This window comes from Neopelma chrysocephalum, unplaced genomic scaffold, assembly GCF_003984885.1.
Source record: "Neopelma chrysocephalum unplaced genomic scaffold, ASM398488v2 Primary Assembly neopelma1_150, whole genome shotgun sequence".
NCBI lineage: Eukaryota > Metazoa > Chordata > Aves > Passeriformes > Pipridae > Neopelma > Neopelma chrysocephalum.
In genome coordinates this window covers 129,899-147,977 of record NW_020897812.1, presented here as the reverse complement: position 1 = coordinate 147,977, position 18,079 = coordinate 129,899, and the positions used below count along the sequence as shown (strand labels likewise).

Sequence of the window (18,079 nt, the reverse complement as noted above, 5' to 3'; positions counted from 1 at the left end):
CCCCTCACCCCTCCTCTCTCCCAGGCGAGATCGGCGGGAACCCCGATCCCTTCAAGGTGAGCCCAGGAGAAACAGCACCTGGTCCCTCCTCTGCCCCCCCAGGGGGGTCCTGTCACCCCCTTGAGAGGGTCCCCCCTGCTCCCCCCCCGGCCCTGACCCCACTCTCTGCCCCCCCAGTACAGCAACTCGGCAGGAATCAACTACGAGACGCTGGGCCCCGAGGAGCTGCGGACACTGCTCACCACGGTGTGGGACTGGGGGGCACGGGGGGGCACAGGGGGCTCCAGAGGGACCTCATCCCTGGCCAGACAGGGGGCATGGGGGCTGGGACCCCTGGGATCTTTCCCAGCTCAGCTCCATCCCACTGGGGCTGGTTAGAGGCTGGGAACAGGGATGTACAGTGGGTCTGATCCTGGGGGATGTGGTGACCCAGGGTGGTGGCTGCTCTCTCTGGGGGGATGGGACAGCACTGGGAGGTTGGGGGGTCCCTAGGATTGGGGTCCCCAGGGCTGTGATGGTAGAGCACAGCCCGGGGGTCACTCACCTGTCCCTTCCCTCCCCAGCAATGTGGGGTCATCTCCGAGCACACCAAGAAGATGTGCACCAGGTGAGAGCATCCTGGGCTAGCATCCCTGTAGGGCTCTGGGGGGGGCTTCGTGGGGGTCCCCAACATGCCTGGATGCCCACAAGGTGAGGGGAAACCCCTGGCTGAACCCTGTGTGCCATCCCCCAGGTCCCTGCGGTGTCCCCAGCACACGGATGAGCAGCGCAGGGCAGTCCGGGTTTACCTCCTTGGTCCCTCCGCGTAAGTGGGCACAGCCTCGGGGGTCCTCAGGGTCCTGGGGTCACTGTCTCGTGTGAACAGGGACTTGGGGGGGCTGCATGGGGTGCTCAGGGGGGGCTGGGGACAGGGAGGCCCCCGGGAAGGGACGGGAGGTTAGAGCTGGGGTTGGGATGTACAGTGGTGGGGAGCTGGGCTGAGCTTGGGGCATCCCCCTGGCATTGTGGGGGGCTCTGTCCCCCCCACCCCCCATGCCAGGGGCTGGGGACCCCCTGACACCTGTGCCCAGGTCCCTGCCCGAGGCAGAGGCCGGCGTGGAGAACGACAGCTTCGAGGTGGCCGAGAGCCAGGCCCTCATGAGCCGCCTGCAGTGGGACGGCTCCTCCGACATCTCCCCCTCCGACTCGGCCTCCTCCAAAGCCAGTGAGTGTTTGGGGGGCTGGGGGGCAAATCTGGGGGCACAGACCCCTCCATGGGGCAAATCTGGGGGCACAGACCCCTCCGTGGGGCAGATACTGGGGCACAGACCCCTCCATGGGGCAGATACTGGGGCACAGACCCCTCCGTGGGGTAGATACTGGGGCATAAAATCCTCCATGGGGCAAATCTGGGGGCAGACACCCCTCTGAGTGGGAAATCCTGAGGAACAGGCCCCTTCATGGAGGCAAATCCTGGGGCACAGAGCCCTCTGCAGGGCAAATTCTGGGGGACAGACCCCTTTGAGGGGCAAAGCTTGGGGCACAGACCCCTTTGTGGGGGAAAACTGGCTCTTCTGGCATCTCCCCAGTGCAAGAGGGGATGAACACAGCGTGGCTCCAAAGCCTGGAGCATCTGGGACATCTTGTCACCCACCATCCCAGGGTGGGGGAAATGTTTTGGGGTACATTGTCCTGAGTGTGGGTTGGTGATGGGGGGGATCCTCTCTGTTTTGGGGGGCCCATGTCCTCCCTGACACCCCCATTTCTTCCTTTTTTCCCCTTTCCCAGGTACAAACAACTCCGAGTCCCGCAAGACCAAGAAGAAGAAGCCCCACCTGGGGCTGGTGAGCGGCGCCCCAGGGCTCGGCTCCAGCAAGAAGAAGAAGCCCAAGCCCCCCGCCCCCCACACCCCCAGCATCTACGACGACATCAACTGAGCCCCCCAGAGCTGGGGGGGGGCCAGGACGGACAGATGGACGGCCACGGGCCGGGGCAGCCCCCCCAGAGCCCCCTGGGTTGGACACAAAGCGGGTACCTGGGGCACGGAGGACTCGGCTGTCGCTGGAGCGGGGCTGGATTTGGGGAGCCCCCACTAGTGCCCCCCTTCCTGCCTGCCTGCCCTGGTGCCTCTATTTATTCTGTGACAGTTTTTGTACGTGGGGCTCCCGTTGGGGCGCTGAGGGGGCGCCTGGCTCGGACATGGGGGTGCGACCACCCCCTTCCCCTCCCTAGTGCCCCCCAAACCCAGCTGTGCCCCCTCCCACACCCGCTCCTCACTTACCCCAGCGGGGTGGGGGGCACCTGAACCCCCCGGGCAGGTCTAGGCCTGGGTGAGGGGGGTGTGGATCCCCTCTGCTGCAGGGTTTTGGGGTGAGCCCCCCACCCGGGGCTGCCCCCCCATCCCTGCCCCGGGCTGGCTCTCGCTGGTCGGGCTGGCTCAGGGGTGGGGGGCACGCTGGAGGGGGGGTGTTTCCCACTCAGAGGACAAGTGGGGACACCCCTGTGCCCCAAATCTGTTCAGCTGTGTCTGGATTCAGCTGGGGGGGACCTGGCAGTGCCCTCACAGGGGGGCTTCGGGGGGGCTGCATGCTGCATCCTTCATGTGTGGGGCTGTTTGGGGGGGCTCTGGAGGTGGGGGGGTAGCTGCTGTGACCGTCCCTGTGCTGAACTGTGTGGGGAGGGGGGGCCCCAACCTGCCAGGGACAGCCTGGGGGGGCTGAGAGTGGAGCAAAATGGGGGGGGGGTAGGCACAGCACAGTTCGGCTTCAAGGCAGAGCCCCCCACACCTCATACCCCCAGGGCAGCTCTGTTGTCCCGCTCCCCGCATGCCCGGGGACCTGCTGCTGCAGTCAGGGGGGTCATTGGGGACCCCCCACCAGCTCTGGCTGGTGTTTGCACTCCCACAGGCTCTGCTTTTGGCTGGGGGGGCCGGGACCAGCGCCCTGCTGTGCGGGCTGGGGGGGGGACAGGTCCCTCTGGCTGGATCCAGGTCACCCCCAGCCCCATAACGCCCCAACCCGAGCTGTTCTCCATCACAGGGGCTGTATCAGGGACAGGGTTGGCTCTGTCCCCTCCCTTCTACCCCCCCATGGCTGTCTGACCCCCCCACCCCCCTTGGCCCTGTGTCCCTGGGGGGGGACTGTGTCTGTCCCCCCACCCCAGTGCCGTGGCTCGTCCTCTCGGTGGGGCTCACAAATTATGGTGCTCTCGACTCTGGATTCACTATTGTTTTCAAACTGCTGCTAAAGGCTGGGCTGGGGGGGGGTCCCACAGAGCCCTGGGCACCCCAAAACGCTGCAGGGGGGCCCCTCCTCACTGCATGGGGACCCCTGTGTGGCCCCTCCCGGTGAGGCTTTGGGGCTGGGGGGGGCCTGGCCACCGGAGCACACCGAGCTGGCCTTAGTGTGCCCCGGGGCCTGTGGATGGGGGTGTGGGCACCCAAAAACACAGGGGGTCACCCTGAGCCCCCTCAGCTGCCTGGGGAGGGCACAGCGAGCTGGGGTCTTGGGGGGGAACAGCTTGAGTCCCTCTGGCTGTGGGAGAGGCGCCACAAATTTGGGGTCCAAGGGGTGTAACGGGGCTTGGGGGGGGGTTGGATGTGCCCTGTGACCCCCCCAGGTCAGTGTCCTCACCCCCCAGCCCCCAGTGTTTCTGCGTGTCCCCCCTCCCTGGGGGGAGCTGAGCCCTTGTGAGGTCTGTGTGTCCCGTGAGTGGGTTGTGGCTGCCCCTGTAAATAAAACTGCATCTTGACTTGGTATCCCTGGCATTAATTACGGCTGGTTAATTAAGCAGAGCTATTACCCTGCCCCCCAACCACCAGTCCATTCACCACGTGTGGGGCTGGATTTGTTTTTATAACACCCCCCCCCCAAAAGCACGGGAAGGGGGGGAATAAGCAACCCCAGGGTGGGAAGGTGAGTGCGGGGGTGACTTAACACCCTTTATTTGCTTTAAAAAGACCTTGGGAAGAAGCCACAGCCCATTCCAGTGCTGTCCCACTCCCCCAGAGCTGGGATTGGGAATGGGACGAATGGAGTTCTGAGGTGGGAGGGGGCACAGCCCCTTTTTGGGGGGATAAAATCTGGCAGCGAGACTGGGCTGAACACAGCCCCTGCCGTGCTGGCTCTGGTCACTGTAATGCCACGGGGACGGGGACAGTGTGGGGACAGGGACACTGGGGTGCCTCCCCAGCTCCTTCCCGCCTCATCCCGACTGTCCATACACCCCAAAGGCCAGGAAGGTGACCAGGACGGTGACCCCGATGAGGGACACGGTGGCCGGGGTGGTGAAGAGCTGCCGGTAGTTGACGCGGAAATACCACCCGAGCGCCAGCACCACCATGACCGTGGGGACCATGAGGGTCCCCCCGCCCAGGGGCAGCCCCGGGGCCGTGGGGCCAGCGGGGACAGGGTCGGGCAGGGCGGGGGTGGCCGTGGTGGCTCCCCGGGAGCGGTGGCAGTGGATGACACAGTTGTCCGTGATGCGGAGCGAGCGCAGTGTCCGTGCCTGGTCCTGCAGCAGCTGCCCACGGTAGATGAGCTTCATCTGGCTCTCCTGGCCCGCGAAGTATTTGCTGTGGGAGGAGGGCAGAGGTTGGAGGTGGCAGAGAATGGGCTCGTGGACGCACCTGGGGCTGGTGGAAAACCCCCCTCATTGTAAAACGGGGAGGGGACAGCGCAGGGGGACAGCGATGGCACCGCCACCATGTGCCACCTCCTCTTTAAAACTTGTTTTAAATCCCCCCTCCTTGGTGTTTTTGGAAGAACAAGATGGATAAAACCTCTCTCCCATTCTGCTGGGTGGGGGCTGTTTGCAGTGTGGGTGGGGGCACAGGAGCTGTGGGGAAGGGTGGGCTGGCAGCCTGGCACCGCTCCCCATGTCCCCTGTCCCTCGGGACTCACCTCTTGAGGACCCCCACGGTGTCCTCGGGCCGGGCCATCGCCACCTCCTCGGTGTCGTTGAGGAACTTGAGGCGGATCTTGATGAGTCCGGGGCACAGATCCCCCTCCCCGGGGGCGCGGGGCTCAGCCATCCCTTGGGACAAGCTCTGGGCATCCAGCAGCTGCTCCAGGCCGGGGTCGGGGGTGGTGCCGCTGTCCCCCTGCGCCGCCGCCCCTCCTTCCTCCTCAGTTTTCTCCTCCGTGTTCTCGGGGACCCCGGGGGGCTCCGGGGCTTCTGCCGCCCCCGAGGCCCCCCCGTAGGGCGGGAGGGGCCCGAGGCGGATGACAGCGGCGTCCCCCGTGCCCAGGGCCTGGCTGGTGCCATCGGCCACGTACGTGGAGAGCCAGGCCAGTACCAGGGCCAGCGCCAGCACCGCCAGCCCGGCCACCAGCGTCACCTCGTCCCCCACCCCCGGGATGAGGGGGGCGGCGGGGGGCTCCATCTCCGGGATCCCCCCGCTCAGCCTGGGGTCTTTATTCCTTCCGCAACCCGCCCGTGCCCGGTGTGGATGCCAGGGGGGACCCCCGGGGTGGCAGCAGGGACCCCTCCGCCGTCACCTTCCAAGAGATCCCGGCGCTGCTCCCGCTACCCGGAGATCCCGAGGGACGGGAGTTCCTCACCGCAGGCGGTTCCTTCTCGCTCCCGAGCAGTGCCGGGGCCGCGCTCCCCTCGCCGGGGCTGGCGGAGGGTCCCGGGGGGTCCCGCAGCCCCTCGGTGCCCAGCCCGGGCAGTGTCAGCCCATTCCCGACCTGGGCGGAGCGGAGCGATGCGGTGAGAGGGGCGGCGGGGGCGGGCAGAGCCGGGCCAGGCCCGGGGCGGCGGAAGGAACCGGGGGGCCCGGTGGATCCCGCTGTGTCCCTGCCAGCTCCGGGGGGTCCCTGCTCGTCCCGGTGTGTCCCGGCTAGTCCCTCATGGTCCCGGTGTGCCCCACCATCCCCGGGGGTCCTGCTGTGTGTTCCCGTCATTCCCGGGGGTCCCTCTGTGTCCCCACCATCCGCCGGGGTCCTGGTGTGTCGCTGCCCCTCCCGGTGTGTCCCTTCCATCCCCAGGGGGTCTCTAATAGTCCTGGTGTGTCCCGCTGTGTTCTGGGGTGTCCCTGCCATCCCCGGGGATCCCGCTGTGTCTGGAGATGCCGGTGTGTCCCTGCCATCCCGTCTGTGTCCCCGGTGGTCCCGGTTTGTCCCGGGGGTCCCGGTGTCCCCCCCCCCCTCCCCACTCACCGCCTCCCGCCGCCGCCGCCCGCGCGCCGGAAGCGCCACGTCAGACGGCGCCGCCGCCAGGGGGCGGGAGCGGGCGGTGGGCGCGCGCCCTCGTTGCGTCACAGCCCCGCCCGCGGAGCCACGCCTACTGGGCGGGGTTTGTGGAGAAGGAGGCGGGACTAGTGGAACTCATCCTATCGGGGCGGGGCAGGGGGCGGGGCCTGCGGGGCGGGGCGGGGCGGAGGCAGTGGAGGAATCAAGCCCATGATTGGTGGGCGCGGTCAATGGGGGCGTGGTCACGAGGGGCGGAGTTTGGGGCGGGGCCTGGGGCTCCGCGGGGCAGGGCCTCGGGAGCCACGTGTGACCCCCTCGGGCGGGGCTGCCGGGGGCGGAACCTTCCCCGAGGCCCTGAACCCACCCCGGGGCTGAACCCCCTGTGCAGCTGAGCCCCAATCCCCCCCTCGGGGGGCTGAATGAACCCCCCGGGGGCTGAACCCACCCTGAAGCTGAACCGCCCCAGGGGGCTGAACCCCCCTCAGGGCTGAGCCCCCCCGGGCCAGGAACTCCCCCTGGGGCTTGAGCCTCCCTGGTCTGGACACTCCCAGCCCTGACTGTCACATCCCCAGAGCCTGTCACCTCCCTTTGCAGCCCCCACATCCTCCAGGGCCCATCTATCACCTCCTTGAGACCTGTGACCCCCCGTCCCTGTCTCCCCAGTCCCCTGACCCCCCAGCAGCAATAGCCATTGCCCACCTGCTCCCCACAAGGACAGAGACAACTTGAGAGCCACCTCTGCTACGTCCTTTTATTAACACCAGCACATGGGGGGGTCACAGGGAAGGGGACACCAGTGGTGGGGGCACTGGAGGGGACACGGGGAGGGAACACCAGTGGGGAAGCAAGGGCTGCTCTCAAGAAATGACCCCCTCGATGTGCAGCTGGAGGTACCGTCGCAGGGCGGGTGGCAGTGCCAGCTTGGGGACAGCGCGGTGGCAGCGGGAGCCCAGGTGGCTCCGGATGGCCCAGCGTGCCAGGTGCTGCAGCCGCCGGGGCTGCCCCGCCATGCGCACGGCCGAGGCGTAGAACTCCTGGTGCTCCTGAGTTGGGGGGGACACGGGGGTCAGCGAGCTGGGACTGGGGTGCAGGGACACCCAAGGATACCCCAGGGCACCTCAGGGGACTCCCTTACCTCCCACAGCTCGGGGGTCACGTCCTCCACCCATCCCTCGGCGGGCGGCACGCGGTCGTAGGCGTTGAGCATCACCTCCAGCGCCGGCGGGTGCTGGCAGCACAACCTGAGCATCTGCCAGCAGAGCCGTGTCACCGAGGGGGTGACACCGCCACCACCACCCCGTGACCCCCCACCACTCACCTTGGGGTGCCCGGGATGGGCGCCGTGGTCAAGCAGGAGCACAAGGGTCTCCTCGGGGCGCTGGTCCCGGTACTCGTGGACGGCGTGGAGGGCGCAGTCCATGGGGGTGTCGCCGGCGCCGTTGGGGACGGTGGCGTCGGCGCCGTGGTGCAGCAGCAGCCGGGCCAGCCCGGGGTGCCCGTTGGCACAGGCGTTGTGCAGGGGCGTGTGGCCCTTGCGCCCCGCGGCCCCCGGGTCGGCACCGGCCGCCAGCAGCCGCTCGGCCACACGCAGGTACCGCTCGGCGTCCTCGGGGTGCTCGGCCGCGGCCGCCGCGGCGTTCAGGGGGGTCTCACCCTGGTGGGTGCGGTGGGAGGGGTCGGCGCCGTGGTGCAGGTACAGCTCCACGTGGGCCACCAGCCCGTGGCGCGCCGCCACGTGCAGGGCTGTCACCTGCCGGTCCCGCGTGCCCAGGTTCACCCGCGCGCCGTGAGCCAGCAGCAGCTCCGCACACCTGGGTGAGGGTGTGGAGGGGTGAAGGGTGAGGGGGACACTCGTGGAGAGAGGTGGCACTTGTGGGGACTCCCCCCAGGGACATTCCCAGGACAACGCAGAGAGCCCTGGCACCCATGGGACACTTCCAGGGACACCCCCGGGGACACCCTTAGGAATCCCCGGAGAGCCCTGGCACACTTGGAACACCCCCAGGGACACCCCAAGGGACACCCCTGGGACACCTTAGAGAGCCCTGGCTCCCATGGGACACCCCTAGGGACACCCCCAGGGACACCCTGGAGAACCCTGGGACACCTGGGACACCACTAGGGACACCCCAAGGGACACCCCTGGGACACTTTAGAGAGCCCTGGCTCCCATGGGACACCCCCAGGACACCCTTAGGATACCCTGGAGAGACCTGGCACCTATGGGACACCCCCAGGGACACCTCAAAGAGACCTGGCTCCCATGGGACACCTCCAGGACACAGGTGCTGCATTGGGGAGCTGCAAACAGGGGTCCCCACCAGCATAAGGGGTCTTGGCTGAGCTCTGGGGGGGTTTAGAGGCGGTGGTCGCGATTTGGGCAGGAGGTGGAGCCCGGCACGCAGGTGCCCCCCCATCCCCAGCCCCCCTCCCCGTACCGCAGGCTTTGGGGGGCAGTGCAGAGGTGCAGGGGGGCCGAGCCCTCGGCGCTCAGCACGTTGGGGTCGGCGCCGAAGGCCAGGAGCAGGCGGGCGCAGTTGGGGTGGGGGGCGGCAGCGCTGTCGTGCAGGGGGGCCCGGCCCCCCACCACGGCGTCCACCGCCGCCCCCCGCAGCAGCAAGTGCCGGGCACAGTCCTCGTAGCCCCGGGCGGTGACGATGCGCAGAGCCGAGGTCTGCTGCCGGCGGGGGCTCAGCACCCACAGCCCTGTTGGGGGGCGCGGGGGGGGTCAGTGGGGCACCCAGGGGGCTGCCCTGAAAACCCACCCTCCACTGGACACCCCACCCACCCACAGCCCTGTGGGGAGGGGTCAGTGGGGCAGCCACGGATCTTCCCTGAAAACCCACCCCGGTCTCCCACCCAGAGCCCTGCTGGAGGTGGGGGGGATCTGCACCACCCATGGGGGCTGCAGTGCCCACCCACCCTCCACTGGACACCCCACCCACCTACAGCCTTGCCTGGGGGGGTCCAACCTCCTGGGGGGTCCAACCTACTCAGATCCCCGCAAAAGGGGGTCAGTGGGGCACCCAGGGGCCTGCCCTGAAAACCCACCCTCTGCTGGAACCCTCCCCTCCCCCCCCACTGCCCTGCTGGGGGGTCCAACTCCTTGGGTCCCCCCAACCCACCCAGAGCCCTGCAGGAAGGGCAGTGGGGCACCCACGGGTCTGCCCTGAAAACCCACCCCCCAGCAGACCCCTCCACACACCCACAGCCCTGCGAGGCACCCATGGGGGCTGCCCTGACCGCCCACCCCAGACCCCAAAGCCCTGCCAGAGCAGGGGGGGTCAGCAGGGCACCCACGGGTGCTGCCCCAGGCCTCATCACCCCCCCCTGCACCGGACCTCCCACCCAGGGGGGCGGTTGTGAACCCCAATATCCCCCATCTCCACCTCCAGCCAGAGAAAACCCTGTGTGGAGTAAACCTGGGATTGTACCCCCTTTCCCAGAGCATTCTCCACAGCCCACCCCTTCCAAACTGGATCCCCCAGCCCCGCTCCCCTCAGCTCACCTGGAGCTGCAGCCCCATCCATCACCCCTTGCCCTGGCTCCCCCTGTTAATTCGAAGGGGGAAGGGAAGGGAAGGGAAGGGAAGGGAAGGGAAGGGAAGGGAAGGGAAGGGAAGGGAAGGGAAGGGAAGGGAAGGGAAGGGAAGGGAAGAAGAAAGGAGAAGGGAAGGGAGAAAAGGGAGAAGGAGGGAGAGGGGGGGGAAAAAAATGGGGGAAAGAGGGGAAAAAAGAGGGGGGAAAAGAGGGGAAAAAAGGGAGAAAGAGGGGGAAGGAGGGAGGGAGAAGGAGGAGGGGAGAAGGAGAAAGGGAGGGAGAAGGAGGGAGGGAGGGAGAAGGAGGGAGACAGAAGGAGGGAGGGAGAAGGGCAGGACCCCCCAGCTCCATACCCTGCTCCGGTGACCACACCAGCTCCTCGCTGACCATCTCCAGGACCAAATTGGCCGTGGCCTCGTCCTTGAAGATGCTCTGGACCCGCGGGAGGTCCCCGGCGTACAGGGCGTTGTGCACGGCGGGGTCCCGGCAGTACTGGCGCCGCCGGGGGGGGCTCGGAGGGGCCCGGGGGGGCTCCGGCAGGAACCGGCGCGTGGCCCATTCCCGGGCCAAGGCTCTGCGCCGCTCCTCCCGCTCCAGCAGCTCCCGCTGGAGCCGCAGCGAGCGCAGGGCCGAGGAGCTGAAGGCGAAGGTTTCGTGGGCCATGGGCACCCCCGGAGGGCTGGGGGGGCAGTTGGGGGGCAGCGACCGGCCCCCTGCGCCTTGGGGGGGGTTATAAATAGGGCCGTGCCCCACACATGGATGTGGAATCAAATCCCGGAGCCAGGAGCCCTATAAATAACTCCTGGGTGGTAAACAGGGTCACGGGGTGCTGGGAGTTTAACCTGTTGGTGGGTGCGAGGTGGGGACGTCCCATGGGGGTGGGATTTGGGGCTCCCCAACCCTGAGGGGCTGCGGGACCCTGAAGGGAACAGCCCCTTCTGCCCAGGGAGGGGAGGGAGAGTGGGGACCCCCCAGGGGACGGGTTTGGGGTCCAGAAGGATCTTGACACACAAGGACACAGGTGATGCAGGGACAGAACAGCCCTTTAATGCAGGTTTGGGAGTGAGAGGGGAAGTTGTGCCTGGAGGAGTGGGGACAGCACTCAGGCCGTGTCCCCCCAGGACCCCCCTGGAGCACCCCCAGCTCTTGGCTCCCCAGCAAACACAGCAGACACACAGAGAGAGGAGCACGCAGAGGCGGTGGCAGGTGTGGCACCTGCTCCTTGGCATCATCATCATCATCATCCTCACCAGGCCATGGCACGGCCCAGCCTGTGCCAGCAGCTCCCGGGGTCAGCCACAGTCAGCCTGGGCCGGGGCTGAGAAGAAATCCTCGGGCAGCTCTCCCAGGAGTCCATCCAGGTCATCTGCAGGGGGAAACCCATGAGTTTTACATGGGTATGGAACCATGGAATTGTTCAGGCTGGAAAAGCCCTCCAAGGTCACTGAGTCCAACCATTCCCTCAAAGCCACCACTAACCCGTGTCCCCAGGTGCCACATCCACAGGGCTTTTAAATCTCTCTGGGGCTGGGGACTCCACCATTGCCCTGGGCAGCTGTGCCAGGGCTGGACAGCCCTTTCCATGAAGGGAATTTCCCAATATCTAACCTAAACCTCCCCTGGTGCAGCTTGAGGCCATTTCCTCTTGTCCTGTCCCTTGTTCCCTGGGAGCAGAGCCCAACCTCCCCCCGGCTCCACCCTCCTGTCAGGGAGTTGTGGAGAGGGAGAAGGTCCCCCCTGAGCTTTCTTTGCTCCAAGCTGGACATATCATAGAGCCATAGGATCATGGAAAAGTTTAGGCTGGAAGGGACCTTACAGCTCATCCAGTCCCACCTGCTGCCATGGGCAGGGACACCTTCCACTAGCCCAGGTTGCTCCAAGCCCCGTCCAACCTGGCCTTGGGCACTTCCAGGGATGGGGCAGCCACAGCTTCTCCAGGCAACCCCTTCTCTGAGAGAGACCCTCCCTCTGCCATTCCAGAGGAGGGGAGTCACCACCTAACCTCAGTTTTGCACAGGACATGGAGCATTTCTTCCCCTCCCAGAGCGGGTCTGACTCACCCATGTCACATCCATCAGCTCCCACTGGCTCTTCCTGCCTGGGCCCGGGGCTTGGTGGGTGCAGAGAAAAGCCCCCTGGATGCTCCTCTGTGCTGTGGCCACTTGTCCTTGAGTGTCCCCAATCCCCAGGGACAGGGACACCTTGGGGGGGCTGTGCAGGGGGGTCTGGGATTAGCCCAGCCTGGGCAGGGACCTGCAAAACCCAGCAGGGATGAATTAACTGGGAGCCCAGGGGGGGATTTATCCATCCTTCCTCCCGAGGGTCCCCACATGTCCCCAGAGCCACCAGCACTGTCCCCTCCTCACCTGCCGCTGGGAGCAGCCGCCCTCGGGCTCTGGTGGGAAGATCCTGAGCAGGTTGTTGGGGGTGACATTGAGGTAGTGGTTGCGGTGGGAGGGGGAGAAGACCCCCACCTACGAGGGAAGGGAGGGGGGTCAGAGCCAGCTCCAGCTGCTCCTTGCCTGTGGAGGAGTTCCTGGATAACACCCCAAAGGCACGTTTTTCCATTTATGACAAGCTCAAATGAAAATTTTAAGGTGCAGGGTGAAATTTTAGGAGTATTTGAGAAAAAAAATCAGAGGTGTAGAAGTGTGTGAGACCCTTTCCCAATATTTATATTCGTAATTCCAGGGTATTATGAAATGGGAATGGTGATGTACCATATGAACAGACTAGTAGTTTCCCATATCCCCTAATCCCAATATTCCTTTATCCTACTATTTACATTCACAAATCCAAGGTTATAAAAGAAAGAGAAAGGTGATGTACCCTATTAACACACCAGTAGTTCCTTTTATCCCCTTATCCTAATATTTATATTCACAATTCCATGTGTTATAAAATGGGGAATAGGAAAAGTGATGCACCCTATTAACACACTGGTAGCTCACCTTGTCCTAATATTCCCTTATCCCTTCATACTAATATTCCCTTACCCCCTTATCCTAATATTTAAATTCACAATTCCAGGGTGTTATAAAATGGGGAATAGGAAAAACGATATATCCAATTAACACAGTGGTAGTTCTCCTTATCCCAATATTCCCTTACCCTAATACTTATATTCACAATTCCAAGGTATTATGGAACAGGGAATTGGAAAGGTGATCTATGTATTGACACACCAGTAGTTCTCCTTATCCTAATATTTATATTCACAATTCCAAGGTGTCACAAAATAGGGAATGGAAAAGGTGATGTACCATATGAACAGGCCCCCTCCCCTTGTGCCTTTATCCCAATACTCCCTTTTCCTCTCATTCTAATAATTATATTCACAATTCCAGGATGTTATAAAATGGGAAATAAGAAAAGAGATATGTATCCTACTGACACACTGGTAGTTCCCCTTATCCTAACATTCTCTTATCTCCTTATCCTAATATTTATGTTCACAATTCCACGGTGTCATGGGACAAGTGATACACCCCATTAACACACTGGGTGTTCTCCTTATCCTAATATTCCCTTATCCTCTCATCCTAATATTCCCTTATCCTCTTATCCTTTCATGCACAGTTGCAGGGTGTTATGGAATTGGGAATGGGACAGCTGACAGACCCTATTAACATGCTGCTAGTTCCCCTTACTCTTATACTCCCTTATCCTCATATTCACAATTCCAAGGTGTTAAGGAACAGGGAATGGGACAGCTGACATGCTGTATTACCATCCCAGTAGTTCCCCGTATCCCATTCCCCTGGGATGTGATCCACCTCTCCTACCTGTCTCAGGAGCAGCACGGAACCAGGCCGGAGCTCACTCTGCCTCTCCTCCAGCAGCAGCTGGTGCACCGTGCCCTGGATCTCCCCTATGGATGAGGATGGGATTCCTGAGCCCCAGGAACGAGAGGCGGGAGCCCCACCCGGGCACAGCTCCGGCCCCACTCACCCGTCGGATCCCGGAACACGGCGCCAGCGCCGGCGCTGCTCCTGGTCAGGGCCTTGATCATCACGGCCATGCTGGGCACCTTGTTTTTTGGGAGCTGCTTCAGGGCTGCCTGCACGGCACAAAGGGGGGATTTTGGAATGTCCTGGCCAGGAGCTGGACTTGATGATCCTTGTGGGTCCCTTCCAGCGTGGGACATTCCAGGATTCTGTGACCCTCGTCACACCGATGTCCCAGCAGGGACGTGGATGTCTGTGCTCAGCCCAGCTCAGCCCCCTCCCCACATTGATTCCCGGCTCTAAAAACAGCTCTGAGAGTGAGGGAAGAGCTGGAAGCCGAAACCCGGGGCCAGTGGCCTCATCTGGGCCCCCTCACCTTCCGCAGCACCATGACGACGCTGTAGGTGTGGAGGAAGCAGCCGGGATCCCTCTCGTCCAGCCCCAGCTCCGTCTTCATGGCCAGCCAGGGCCCCTTCCCAAAATCCTCCTCCGTGGGCAGCGGGGAGCTGGGCAGTGCCTGGAGTCATGGGACAACCACAGTCACCACCCTGGAGCCGCAGGGACCCCCTCCCCTTCCAGCATCCCTCTGTGGGAGCCCACAGCAGTGCTGATGGGATTCCCAGCTGGATCTGCTGCAGCTGGGGGGGAAGTGTCTGTATTACCTGTGTCCGTGGCTTTGCCACAGCCCCGTGAGCTGGAGTTTGGGGAGCAGAAACCAGGATCTCCTCCAGCAGCTTCCCAGAGTGCTTATGGGATAAAGGGAGGTGTCCAGGGATTTGCATCGCTTCATCAGCTGCTCCCATCCCAACCTGTCCCGTCTTATGCCATTCCCATTACCTTCCCATCCTATCCCCATCCTGTCCTTATTCCATTCTCATCCCATTCCATTCCTGTTCCCATCTCTTTCCCTATTCCCATCCTCATCCCCATCCCATCCTTATCCCTGTTCCCATGCTGCCTCTATCCTCATTCAATCCCCATCCCCATCCCCATCCAATCCCCATTCCACTCCCATCTCCATCCCTATCCCCACTCCCATCCTGTCCCCATCCCCATCCTCATCCCCATCCCATCCTTCTCTCTGTTCCCATGCCATCCCTATCCCCATTCAATCCCCATCCCATTCTCATCCCCACCCCGTTGTCATCCCATCCTGTCCCCAGTCCCATTCCATTCCCATCCCCACCTTTATCCCCATTCTACTCCAACCTCCATCCCTATCCCCATTCCCACCCTGTCCCCATTCCCATCCTGTCCCCATTCCCATCCCCATCCCCATCACCCACCTGCTGGGGCAGGATCCCGGCGGGCCCCGGGAAGCGCCGGCTCTCCCTGCACGGGGGGACTCGGGGGGACGCCCCGGGGGCTTTGCTGGCCGCTGTCACCAGCTGCACCAGGTGGTTGGTGACCACGGGGAGGTTTGGGGGGCCGGGGGCGTTGGGGACCACGGTGGGATTCGGGAATCCGGCAGCCATCCGGAGCGGCGGCCTCGGGGACTCCGTGGATCCAGGGGGTCCAGAGGGAGGCCTGGGGGGCTGCTGGGGTCGGGGGCTGCTCAGTGCTGGAGGGGTCCAGGGCACCCCCAGCCCCGGGGAGGAGTTGCTGCCTCCCAGGGGTGCTTGGAAAGGCCTCAGGGATGGAGCCCCCAGAGCAGGGCTGGATCCGGACCCTGTGGAGCTCCCCGGTTTTCCCATGGGAATGGGGGGCCTGGGGGTCCAGGAACCGGCTGTGCTGGGCCTCAGCACCACTTTGGGAGTGGGGAGGGGACCCTGCCTGTCCTGCATCCCCCTGGAGATGGGGATCGGCTCCTCTCCCACTCTCAGCTTTTTGGGGATCCCACATTCCTGAGTGTTCTCCTTCCCTGGGCGTATCCATGTGGGATTCTCCCCGCGCCCGGGGGGCAACGGGGCAGCGCCGGCCCCCGCCGGCCCCTCGGGCCCCTCCAGCTCCATGCAGGCAGCCAGGAAAAGTTCATTATCCAGCTCATCCTGGGGGGCTGCTCCCCTGGGTGGGGGTCCCTGGAATCCCGCGGGATGCTCCCCCTGCCCGGCGAGGGGCCGGAGGGTGGGGGGTTTACTGGGGTGGGGTTTACTGGGATGGGGTTTACTGGGGTGGGGTTTACTGGGATGGGGTTTACTGGGAGGAACTGGGGCGTCGCTGGGTGACGAGTATCCAGGGATCACAAACTGGTTCTCCGCGTCTTCCACGGCGGAGAGGAAATCCTGCGGGGAATTAAAAAAACGCCGGGAATTCACAAACAGCTCCGCGTGATCCCCCAAAAAAAATCCACCCAAGCTCAGCCAAGCCGGGGTGGCCCCAGCCCTTGGGGTGGGGTCCCCTCACCTCGTCCTCCAGCTCCCCGTCCGTCCCAAAAAGCTTCTGGAAGCGGCAGGACTGTGGGAAAAGAGGGGGAAATGGGATTACGGGGGGGCACAACAAGATGGGGGGGGGGGGGGCCTCGGGGATCTCAGATCCCATAAGGACCCCAAAACTCTTAGGGAGGGGCCCCCAAACTTGTCCCGCTCCCACCCCGCGGGGGACCCCAAAACCCACCTCCATCCCCCCGCTCCCGTAACCATGGCAGCAGCGCGACCCGACCCCGGATGCGGAAGCGGCGGGGCCGGGACTCGAACCCGCGGTCCCCCGGGGAAGGGGGCGGAACTTCCCCCCGCGGGGCTTGGCGCCGCCTGGCGGCGGGCAGGGAGCGCGGCCGCGCCTCTTAAAGGGACACACACACACACACACACACACACACCCCTTTCCCCACGCGTGTCACATGTGCACGGGTGTGCAAGGGCACGGGCGGGTGTGTGTGTCCTGCACACGCGTGTGTCTGTGTGTTTCTGTGCATCTTGTACACAGGCGTGTGTGTGTGCTGTACACATGTCTGTGTGGGTCTTGTACACACGTGTGTGTGTGTGTCCTGCGCCCACGTGAGACTGTGTGGGTCTGTGTGTGTCCTGAACATGTGTCTGTGGGTGTGTGTCTTGTACAGGTGTGTGTGTGTGTCCTGCACACATGTGAGACTGTGTGGGTCTGTGTGTGTCCTGCACGTGTGTCTGTGTCTTGTACAGGTGTGTGTCTGTGTCCTGCACACATGTGAGACTCTGTGGGTCTGTGTGTGTCCTGCACGTGTGCCTGTGTGTGTGTGTCTTGTACACGCATGTGTGTCCTGCACACGTGTGTGTGTGTCTTGTACAGGTGTGTGTGTCCTGCACGTGTGTGTCTTGTGCACATGTGTGTTCTGCGCACGTGTCTGTGCCTGTACACACGTGTCTGTGTCCTGCACATGCGTGTGTCTGTGTGTTTCTGTGTGTCTTGTACACACATCTGTGTGTCCTGCACATGTGTCTGTGTGTGTGTGTGCCTTGTACACACGTGTGTGTGTCCTGCACACGTGTCGGTGTGCCTGTACACACATGTCTGTGTCCTGCACATGCGTGTGTCTGTGTGTTTTTGTGTGTCTTGTACATATGTGTCTGTGTGTCCTGCACATGTGTCTGGGGTGCATGTGTGTCTTTGTCTTGTACATGCAGGTGTATGTGTCCTGCACACGTTGTCTGTGTGTGACACGTGTGTCCTGCACACGTGTCTCTCTGTGTGTGTGTTTTGTACACACGTGTGTGTGTTCTGCACGTGTGTGTGTCCTGCACATGCGTGTGTCTGTGTGTTTCTGTGTGTCTTGTACACACGTGTCTGTGTGTCTTGTACACACGTGTCTGTGTGTCCTGCACGTGTCTGGGGGTGCATGTGTGTCTTTGTCTTTTACGTGCAGGTGTTTGTGTCCTGCACACGTGTCTGTGTGCCTGTACACACGTGTGTGTGTGTCCTGCACACACGTGAGACTCTGTGGGTCTCTCTGTGTCCTGCACATGTGTCTGTGTGTGTGTGTCTTGTACATGCGTGTGTGTGTGTCCTGCACACGTGTGTGTCTTGTACACGTGTGTGTCCTGTGCACATATCTGTGTGCCTGTACACACGTGTCTGTGTCCTGCACGTGTGTCTGGGGGTGCATGTGTGTCTTTGTCTTCTACGTGCAGGTGTGTGTGTCCTGCACACATCTCTGTGTGCCTGTACACACCTGTCTGTGTGTCTGTGTGTCTGTGTGTCTGTTTGTCTGTGTATGTTCCCTGTGCTGAAATTCGCTTCTGCAAGAGAACGATTGCTGTTCCACCCAGGAAAGAAAGCCCTGACCCTCTGTCTCTCAAGTTCAGTTGCTGCGCCACTCTCGTCACTCCATGGGCAGCAAGAGTTTTCTGTGTGGGCACCTTTTGTCTGGGAGGAATCTTCATCCATATGGAATTTTGGGAGTCGGACGGCCCTGGAAGCTTTGGGAGGACAAGGAGTGGACAGTCCCTTGCAAAAACACCGTGGAAGGAGAAAGGCTGCTCCCCACCCTGCTTAAGCTTCTCCACCCTCC

General features: G+C 63.3%; 4 protein-coding genes across 6 annotated transcripts in view; 1 reads left to right on the top strand and 3 right to left on the bottom strand.

The window, feature by feature from the left end:
• ATXN7L3 (ataxin 7 like 3) overlaps positions 1 to 3,736 on the top strand; it is a 5,268-nt gene extending 1,532 nt beyond the window's left edge. The window contains 7 exon segments of the mRNA XM_027701165.1: positions 1 to 33; positions 35 to 56; positions 178 to 246; positions 564 to 607; positions 734 to 805; positions 1,071 to 1,204; positions 1,768 to 3,736. The exon segment at positions 1 to 33 is cut by the window's left edge and continues 283 nt beyond it. Coding sequence (XP_027556966.1) covers positions 1 to 33; positions 35 to 56; positions 178 to 246; positions 564 to 607; positions 734 to 805; positions 1,071 to 1,204; positions 1,768 to 1,916 — 523 coding nt within the window. The 3' untranslated portion in view covers positions 1,917 to 3,736.
• Positions 3,737 to 3,886: 150 nt separating this feature from the next.
• On the bottom strand, positions 3,887 to 6,177 carry TMUB2 (transmembrane and ubiquitin like domain containing 2). Its single transcript, XM_027701167.1, has 3 exons — positions 6,141 to 6,177; positions 4,881 to 5,669; positions 3,887 to 4,552 (listed from the first exon to the last, which is right to left on the bottom strand). Exons 2-3 carry the CDS (start codon positions 5,360 to 5,362, stop codon positions 4,183 to 4,185), a joined length of 852 nt encoding a protein of 283 aa, XP_027556968.1. The 5' UTR covers positions 5,363 to 5,669; positions 6,141 to 6,177; the 3' UTR covers positions 3,887 to 4,182.
• Positions 6,178 to 6,904: 727 nt separating this feature from the next.
• On the bottom strand, positions 6,905 to 10,375 carry ASB16 (ankyrin repeat and SOCS box containing 16). The gene is made up of 5 exons (XM_027701164.1): positions 10,066 to 10,375; positions 8,612 to 8,879; positions 7,492 to 7,984; positions 7,309 to 7,422; positions 6,905 to 7,216 (listed from the first exon to the last, which is right to left on the bottom strand). The coding sequence occupies exons 1-5, from the start codon at positions 10,373 to 10,375 to the stop codon at positions 7,031 to 7,033; spliced, it is 1,371 nt and encodes a 456-aa protein (XP_027556965.1). The 3' UTR covers positions 6,905 to 7,030.
• Positions 10,376 to 10,737: 362 nt separating this feature from the next.
• On the bottom strand, positions 10,738 to 16,292 carry CUNH17orf53 (chromosome unknown C17orf53 homolog). 3 transcript variants are annotated; one of them, XM_027701173.1, is made up of 10 exons: positions 16,213 to 16,292; positions 16,003 to 16,053; positions 14,946 to 15,881; positions 14,322 to 14,405; positions 14,036 to 14,176; positions 13,664 to 13,772; positions 13,498 to 13,583; positions 12,079 to 12,186; positions 11,773 to 11,965; positions 10,738 to 11,078 (listed from the first exon to the last, which is right to left on the bottom strand). In XM_027701173.1, exons 1-10 carry the CDS (start codon positions 16,216 to 16,218, stop codon positions 11,005 to 11,007), a joined length of 1,788 nt encoding a protein of 595 aa, XP_027556974.1. In that variant the 5' UTR covers positions 16,219 to 16,292; the 3' UTR covers positions 10,738 to 11,004. The 3 variants fall into 3 exon arrangements, with proteins under 3 accessions (XP_027556974.1, XP_027556973.1, XP_027556972.1); XM_027701172.1 differs by lacking the exon at positions 16,213 to 16,292 and having other exon boundaries at positions 14,946 to 15,743; positions 15,774 to 15,881; positions 16,003 to 16,197; XM_027701171.1 differs by lacking the exon at positions 16,213 to 16,292 and having other exon boundaries at positions 16,003 to 16,197.
• Between the last annotated feature and the right edge of the window lie 1,787 nt (positions 16,293 to 18,079).